The sequence below is a fragment of the Corylus avellana genome, chromosome ca1 (genome assembly GCF_901000735.1).
Source record: "Corylus avellana chromosome ca1, CavTom2PMs-1.0".
Taxonomy (NCBI): domain Eukaryota; kingdom Viridiplantae; phylum Streptophyta; class Magnoliopsida; order Fagales; family Betulaceae; genus Corylus; species Corylus avellana.
The window spans coordinates 25,062,809-25,072,174 of NC_081541.1; the positions used below are offsets into that span (position 1 = coordinate 25,062,809).

General features: G+C 34.9%; 1 protein-coding gene across 1 annotated transcript in view; it reads left to right on the plus strand.

The window, feature by feature from the left end:
- The window catches only part of LOC132180791 (membralin-like protein At1g60995), a 29,512-nt gene extending 24,140 nt beyond the window's left edge, over window positions 1-5,372 (plus strand). Inside the window, exons 9-14 of the mRNA XM_059593741.1 lie at window positions 1,338-1,454; window positions 1,866-1,951; window positions 2,099-2,205; window positions 3,018-3,109; window positions 3,198-3,274; window positions 4,564-5,372. Coding sequence (XP_059449724.1) covers window positions 1,338-1,454; window positions 1,866-1,951; window positions 2,099-2,205; window positions 3,018-3,109; window positions 3,198-3,274; window positions 4,564-5,046 — 962 coding nt within the window. The 3' untranslated portion in view covers window positions 5,047-5,372. The remainder of the gene's footprint in view (window positions 1-1,337; window positions 1,455-1,865; window positions 1,952-2,098; window positions 2,206-3,017; window positions 3,110-3,197; window positions 3,275-4,563) is intronic.
- The last annotated feature ends 3,994 nt before the right edge of the window (window positions 5,373-9,366 follow it).

Genomic DNA, 9,366 nt, shown 5'->3' on the forward strand with positions numbered 1-9,366 from the left:
ATTTTCTCACGCGGGTGCTACATGAACGGTATTAATCACAACAGAGAGGAAAGAGAAATCACAATAGGCATCCATGCTGTCAGTAACTCCAACGATCATAATTCATCGATCAATTTCTATTCTTTTGGTACATTGAGGTCAAATCTCTATTCTTTTGAGTGCACTGGTAGCATTAGGACTTCTAAGTTGACTTGTGAACTAAAGGCCTGATAAATCCCTATAAAAGACTCCTACTATTAGAACTTTCTTGGTAATCATTACTCAGAAAATAATCCTAAAAATAGAATTATGCACGGGCCTTATGAAATTTCAGATCTGCTCCTCCACATCAAAACACCTCTAATTGTTAAACTAATGAGCTGTTTTTACCCTAGACTCCTTACAACATGACCTTTAACACCACTGAACTCTTGCTTCAATTGGACTTGTGAACTAAAGGCCTGATAAATCCCTATAAAAGACTCCTATTAGAACTTTCTAGATTTATCATTACTAAGAAAATAATCCTAAAAATAGAATTATGCACATGCCTTATGAAATTTAAGATCTGCTCCTCCACATCTAAACACTTGTAACTGTTAAACTAATGGCTCAAATTAAAAGCTGTTTTGACCCTAAACTCCTGACAACATGACCTTTAACACCACTGAACTCTTGCTTCAATTGGGCATGATGTGAACCACAGAAAATAAATCTTGAAATTGACAAAATTGCGAAGTAGCATGCATATCAACAGCAAATCAATATTCCATGGTTCCATCGCCAACAAAACCAAAATCATGTTTGTTGTTTCACTGCAAACAAATAAAGAAAGAGACTTAAATTTTTGTCAGAGGGACATTCAATAGCATTGCACGTGTTGCAAGCAGTGGTATTGATCATGATTAGGACCTTTAAATTATTTATAACTAGGACTGTAGCATTAATCCAAACTTTTCTAAGTTATCTTACATGCTGAGCAATTTATTTTTATTCTACTTTGTATTAGCTGATCAAAAGGGTGCTATCCCAGGAAGATGTATGCATGAAGATGGAATAATTTCTGCTCCTTTATTTGTACCTTAGTCTATCTTTGCTGCATCCAAAAACGAGAGGCTATGGCATTCATGAAAGTTGTCCATTTATAATCTTTGTTAGAAGCTGTGAATATGAAAGAAGGTTCCTTGTGAATAGACTTGTAGAGTGTCATATCTAGAATCCCTTTTATAGATTTTTGTTCTGTTTACACTACCAATGAATAATGCTCCTAAAATGTGTGGTCAAGTTGTAATATTCTGACTACCAATTTTTTTCTTTTGATGTGCTCAACTTGTGGCATTCATCTCGGTTCCCTGCAGACTACCTTGTGACAAAATGCGGTGTGCTTATGATGTCGCTGTTTGTGTTCTTTACGACCACAATGTCAGTTTCATTTACATTGAGAGAGACACAGACCCGCATGCTGAAGTTTACAGGTTTGATAACTTCTTTTTTTCCGTGTTATTAGCAACTGGACAGAGTTTTCCTCCAAACTGGGTTGGAGGAACTTCTTTCAATCCAGTTTATAAAAATGACATGTGTCCATTTTTTTAATAACATGTAAGATGCACATGAGTTTTTAATATTATTTATTTCAACTTTATCCATACTATTAAAAAACATATGCATCTCACATGTTCAAATGACATATGTCATTTTTATAGATTGAGTTGAAAGAAGTTCCTCCAACCCAATTTGGAGGAAAACTCTGTCCTTGCTTCTTCCTTTTCAATTTCTTCACTGGTGAATCCAATGGGTACATAGATTGACATGGCAAATGATTAGGGTGCTACAATCCTCATTCGTGTGCTCTCCCTTAAAATTTCTCTTTTGCCAATTTATTGCAGTGCAGCTTCAACACCATGCCCGGCATCGGCTTCCAACTTTTCAGTTGATCTTTGTCCATGTAATTGAATCACTTGTCTTTGTACCGGTAAGCATTGATTCTATTTATTTATTTCGGATAGAGATTACAAAGCCATTCTCAAATTTTTATAAACGAATTCAATTGTCTTCTTCCCCAGACTATTTTGATTTCTGTAGGTTGTTGGCTAATAGAGTTATAAATTGGGTTTTGCAGATTATGATTGGTATCCTATTTTTTCTGTTCGAATTTTATGATGATCAGTTGTTGGCTTTTATGGTCCTGATTCTTGTTTGGCTGAGTGAACTCTTTACCCTTATCAGGTCTCTCTCTCTCTCTCTCCATGGATATATAGCGACTGATTTGGTGTACCGGGTATACTTATGCATGTTGTCTTTGGTTGAGAAATATTGCATATATGTTGCATTCTATTAGGACAAGGTAGCCTATCTGATGGGTTTGCAAGCAAAAAATACCTGTCTGCAACAGCATTTTTGGATTTCTGTTAAGAACAATTTACTCTATTCAATGTAGAAGTTTATGCTTTGCAATGAGGCAGGTAGGATCAGGTCGGGCCATACATGGGTCAGAGTTGTGGTTGGGTATTCATGATAAACATTGTTTGGATTCCTTGACTTATTATGACCAATATCAGGAGGTGTGGGTTAGGTTGTAAATGAATCTGGTTCACCCAAAGGCAGACCTACACTCAGTCAAGACTAAATTTGGGGTAGTGGACAGGCTGGGTTGTTATTGACACTCATGGTAACAGTATCTTAGCTCATACAAAACCATTTCTGGGATTCTTGCAGAAGATGCCCAGATTAATGGCATTGATGCAATGATTGAGCTATTTTTTCACTTGAGCAATGATTTTGACACGAGTTGTTGTGGCTGAAGGGGAGCAACAGATGGACACTTGTTTAACAATTATGTCTCTGACTAATTAACCCTCCATCTGGCAAACACTTCATTTGCCACTTTTCTCTCTCTGTCTCTCTCTGTGTCTCATCATGTGTACTTCTCTATATGCATGTATGTGTGCTTGCTGGTGTATTTTTCTAATTTGGTTGTGCAGGTAAATTCATGTGTAATGTTTTTCTAATATGGTTGTGCTTGCTAATATATCTTGCAGCGTCCGGACACCAATATCAATGAAGTTCTTCCCTCGCTTCTTTTTGCTCTACTTTCTGGTTTTTCACATTTATTTCTTTTCCTATGCTTATGGTATGGCCCTATTACCTTTCTGGACTTATTTCTGTATCAGGTGGAATCTCTTGTTTTTCTCTTAAACTATTGCTTATAATTTCTCCAGGTTTTTCATATTTGGCTCTGTCTACTGCTGCAGCATTTATGCAGCACCTCATTCTATACTTCTGGAACCGTTTCGAGGTAATGATTATTGTATATGCTAAGTTCTTTTTTTCTTTTTTTTCCTTCTCCTCTCAATACATTTATGCATTGGCTAATAGCAGGTCACTATTAGCTTGCAATTGTATTTCATGAAAATTATTGAACTGAATTCTTTTTTGTTGACTGTTTTCACTTGCATGTATTAATAGGTTAGTTACAGCTCTATCTTTACTGAAAAATGAGCAGGGCTTGTTTCTATTCATGGTTTCTCAATTGTTTTTGGTTAATAGACATTTCCTATTGCATCTTTACTTGAAGCCATTATATATGGATTCTTCTGCTTCAATGGCCATTGGTCATATACATGGGTTAGCTTCCTTGCCTTGTCCCATAGAAGTCATTTATGTGAATGGGTGGTGTCTGGGTTATTTGTTAAAATGGGCTTTGAAATGAGTTGTGTTTAACAATTTATTGAATAGGGCCCACAGACTTCGTGATTCTGTTTCTACTGGGAAATATATGAAACAGATTTGGAGAATTGTTTTTTTATTTATTTTTCATTATTGATCATACAAATATTTTAGAGGCATTATTTGTTTAAATCTTAGGGAAAATGCCATGTTATTAACCTGAGTTTTGCCTGTAACAAATTGCCTCATGGGCTTCTAATTTTTCGAATTCACTTTAGTTTTGCTCATTGATAAAAAAAATAATTTCATCCAAACTTTAGTCCTGTTTTTAGCAGGACTAATGCCATGTATGCAATTTTGCACATTAGATCCACAAACAAACTTCTGCATGTTTGCACTGTCTCGTCAAAAAAAAAAAAGTAAAAAACAAAACCATATAAAGGAAAAAAAAATCAAAGTATTCATGGAGGGGCAAGCAAACCCCTCTCCCACCCACCCTCCACCGAGTGGTGGGGTGGGCTGTGTAAAGGGGGTGGGGGTGATGTCCCTAAGTGGAGGGGTACAGTGGGTCGACCCATCCCTCCCCCAACAATTGTAAAATGAATGATTGACACCCTGTCTAACTAAAACTTAAGAACACCCATTTTGATTTCTCCTTTGTGTTAAAAAATGCCCTATTAATCCTTTCCATAAAGATGTGCTGTTGAATCTTCAGAATCTTTGGAGCATGTTACTGTTTATTATATTGAAGTCAGTTCGATATGGTTTCATATCCAAAAGTAAGGATAGAGTCATAGCTGCTGCCAAACAAGATTGCTTATGGCACAGCCTGTATGGCATTTGTGTTGGTATAGAAATTTGAATGAACTTTTCTTGACTTCATGTTTGATCACTAATACAGTGCTAAACTTGTCCCAGGTACCTGCTTTACAAAGGTTTATGCAAAACCGTCGATCACAGCTTCAGCAGCATCCAGACTTCCACATTACCTCCTCAACCATCCTTGCGTCGACTTTACACATCACAAGATTGAACACAAGGAATCCTGGTTCGGTTAACACAGACTTGACCTCTGGGACTGGTTTGAGACATGGATCTGACCCAGTGGTGCCAGCCAATGCAGGAGTAGATGTTTCTGGGCTTCAGGAACAATCAGAAAGCGAAAACGGGGCAGGGAACCCAATGCAGATGGCTGGACAACCTAATCTTCAGCAAGCAGATAATGGTCCCAACCCTGGGGCTATGAATTCGTTCAGTTCGCTTTTGTTATGGATCTTAGGAGGCGCCTCTTCTGAAGGCTTCAACTCATTCCTTTCCATGTTCAGAGATGTGAGAGACCAAGGACAGGTTTTTGCTGAATCCCCTAGGCGAGACAACCGTGCAAATCAAAATGTGCAATAGTGTTGGAACACTATCTTTAAAGGAGATTTGCTTGTTTATTAGTGTTAGATTGTAGTGCACGTTCATGTTTAATAGCATAGCACAGGGTTTTACTGGATCTACTTGTTTGTACAGAAATGATAGATATACATATGTTGGATATGTTACTTGTTAGAGGCTAAACCCTGTTAATTCGTCCGTGTAAGCAAAAAAGAACAAGAAAATCAAAGAAAATGTCTACATTGCATGTCTTGCATTCACATTACATACAATGGATAGTACATGACTGTAACATATTGTTTGGGATGCAATGTTATTGAATCCTGTACTATATTTTACCTCTTCAAGTAAGGATCCAAGTGACATTGTTTGAATTTCAAGAGAGAAGATGCTTGTCTTGTAGGGGTTGTGTGTGTGTGTGTGTGTGTGTGTGTTTTTTTTTTTTTGAAGATTGGAGGACTCTTTCCATTTTTCTATTTTTTTGTAAAGATTTTAATTTGTTGCATTTAACTGCAGTATACTGTCATATTATTTAAAAATTTTGAATGGCATTACAACATGTTTCAACATATACTATTAATGTTGGGTCTTGAAAATGGTGATATCTCTTGTGGAGATGTTGATCTCATGGGAGACAACCTGTCTAGTGAGACCCCATGTCTTTGGGGTCTTTGTGGAACTTGAATGCCATTGATTTTTGACAATCAAAGAATGAGAGCGGTGAGCGAGTGAATTAAGGAGGCCTCTACAACAATGTTCGTGTGTGACACAATTAGAGCAAAACTTGTAGCTTTCTTAAATTTCATTCTCTTCTCTGAATTTAAGGAAAACTCTCAAAAAAAATTTACATTCCATTGGTGTTCTCTAAACCAAGGAAAACAGAAGTGCTTTAGGGCAGCACTTTTAGTTCTCTTAACATTATTTTAATATAAAAATTTTAATTTTTTTTCTAAAAAAAAAAAAACAAAAAAGGCTTTATCTTTTCTTTAACATTTATTTGAAACAGTATTTAAATGATTTTTCTTTCCTCTCTCTTTCTCCTAACATTCAATTTAAAAAATATTTAACTAGTATAAAAAAAAAATAATAACATAAGCCATTGCGAAGTTTATTTTAATAGAAAAGCAAAAAGTAGCTTGGTTCACTGAATTTTTTAAAGAGAAAAAAAAAATGTAAAGGAAGCTGCAACTAGTGTTCTTAAATGGTAATTTGGTATGAAAAATCCATTACTCATTTCTTATTCTCATTTACTTAAAACCCTTATACGGCCAATTTTGGGAAAAAATAATTTGTTGGCACCAGTGAATTAAGTGATGTGATGAAGGAGAAAAGACATGGCTCGTCTTTTTCTAAGTTAAAAAAAAAAAGGTTTTCTCACTCTCTCTCTCTCTCTCTCTCTCTCTCTATATATATATATATATATATATCGTCAAGCTTTCTTCTTTGTTTCATATCTTCTATGGATGCATTCTTTTCATTCTTATGAAGAAAGCCACCAAAGCACCAAAAAAAAAAAAAAAAAAAAAAGGGCAAAGCAAAAAGAGACGTAAAGCCAGTTGCGTCAAGCTATGATGGAAGCCAAAGGCACAAGTCTCTGGTAATCCTGAGGATGTTGATCCTCCAGACCCCTTTTATTCAAAGGATTTTATTCAAGGTAAAATTTATGGGTTTCTCAATCTTTTTTTTTTTTTTTTTATGAGAAGTTTTCTTTGACATTTAAAGTTTGTTCTTAGTGACATTATTTAGTCAGAAATAAGCATGCCAATTGGGCGTAAGATAGACTTGAATATGGGGAATGAGGGCACTAAGGAAGCAATTGGCCCTCCAAATGGTTAGACTTGTCACTCTTTAATTTTGTAAATACTAGACTTATTATTGTGTCATATAATTTTGTTTTTTTCTTTTCTTTCTTTTTGATATAGCTGGAAAGAATATTGAGTGTGACTTAGATGTAAAAGAGATTGAGGATAATAATGGGACAGATAATAGTATTCTTGAACATGATATATTTGACAAACTAAAGAAAAATATGATGTTTGGTACGGAAAAAGATGTCTTGTTATATTATATGAAATATGTCAAACAAGTGAGTTTTGGTGTGACAAGAAGAACATATAGATCTGACCATGATGGGAAGTTCATGTGTTCGTGGGGGCACGTCTAAGAGTACATCTAATATTGCTATGCCAAAACCAACAAAGAAAATGGAAAACCAGTTGCAAATAAATTTAGTGCAAATACCAGTTGCAATCAGCATCCAACCATCAACTTATAAACATAATAATAAAATAAAATAAAATAAAATAAAATAAAATAAACCCAACCATCCAGTCCTCCGTAAGCTTTAAGATAAACTTACAACCAAATATCAAGACTTAAAATCTAACACATCTAATAATAAAGACTATCAGAAAACTGGAATCAAACACATCTAATAATAATATAAGACAACTGGATATCCAAAATCATTAATCACATCATGTCTCGTGCCGGTTTTCTAATTAGACTGGATGGTCCGGCTACTTTTCCATATCCCGTTCCCCCAACGTTCTCCCCAACTATTCTTTATCTTCCAGAAATTTGTACATTCTTTTGTAGTTGAATATCCGGTTATGATCACAGAGTGATATTTATATTTTATTGCCTTTTTGTCTTCTTTTAAAGGCAATATAATATAAATATCACTCTGTGATCATAAAAGGATATTCAACTACAAAAGTATGTACAAATTTCTGGAAGATAAAAAATAGTTGGGAAAAACGTTAGGGGAACGGGATATGGAAAAGTAGCCAGACCATCCAGTCTAATTGGAAAACTGGCACGAGACAAGTATTTGATTACTAATTTCGAATATCCAATTGTCTGATACTCCATCTGAGAGGGTCATCTTTATCAAGTCAATCATCATATCAAACGCCTTGTTACTCATGTTGTAGAACGTCTTTATATGAAGCATCTTCAGTACAAATGCAATTTGTGTAAATTTCTTGCAGTCAAGATAAAGTTCACGGAAACCATCTTCCCATAATCGGTAGGAGCTTGTTTGTCCATGATCATCAGTTGTGGGACCCAGTGCAGTAGAGGATTCTCCGATGTTAGCATCAAGAAATGTCCCCATACAAACATCGCCGAACAATTCTTCAACTACATCAACCTCCTCTATTATTTTACTTGTATATGTGTGCATGTTTGTAGAAGTATTTACCCCAAAATGATATTTCTCGTGAAATATGCATCGAGTGTATGTCTGAGTAAATCCGTTCATATACAAGTGACCCTTCACCTCGCTAATATGACAATAATATTGATTTGCACAATCATGGCATGGACACTTTGTCATATCACATGCATCCACTAATTTAACTACCATTCCAATGAATTCTTTCACACATTTTTGAAATCACTTTGAACATTGAGTAGTTTCCCGCATCCAACTACTATCCATCTTGATGTCCCTACCAGAAGTAGTTCGTTACCTACATGTAAGCACACACATGTTTAGCAATGACAGTAATAGAAGAGCTTCTCCAAAGAGACTAGAGAATATAGGAAAGCTTCATACTTTACGTATAATCTCAACCTATCTCAGTTATATATATAGGTTGCTTCTACTTCTAGTTTACTCACCCCTATTATAAACTAGAAATAAGAGGGTTTCATTCATAAAAGTCTAAAAAATTGGGTTAAACTTCAATTAATGTTTGGCGGACTTACATTAATCAATTTTGAGTGAGTTTACACAATGGATAACTCTAGATTAGCAATATATATCATATTTGTGTATCTACCCATACTCGTAATTATATTCCAAAAGAAGATCCAAACAATTTACAATCTAGCAGTTCACAATTTCATATTAAAAACTACTATTTCCATAGTAGAACCAAAAACAATAGTTAACTTCAATAAAATTACAAATCCAACAATTTGATCACTACAACTGCAGTATCTTCTGAAAAACAATAGAAGAAATTTAATGATGCACATCATCAAAGGAAAATTTTAAAACTTCACTCCTAAAGGTTGTTTGATCATATCTCTTATATCTAAGATATCATCTGAAGTAGAGGATATAAGTGGCAAATATATGGAGGTTTTGGACAGATATACATCCAAAATAAAAAGACACCAATTATAGCTTCATCTGATTTCAAAATAAAATTGCAAATCTAAAGTAATACAGATGTTACTTTAGATTTATGACTGTGCAAGGGTATTGGTTTTGTTTGAAACTAGCTAGCTTGTATTTTGAAGAGCAAAAACACATACTAAAAAAAAAAAAAAAAATACAGACCAAAAACGTATATTTGAAAAATTGGTAAAGGATGCTATGTTTGACCT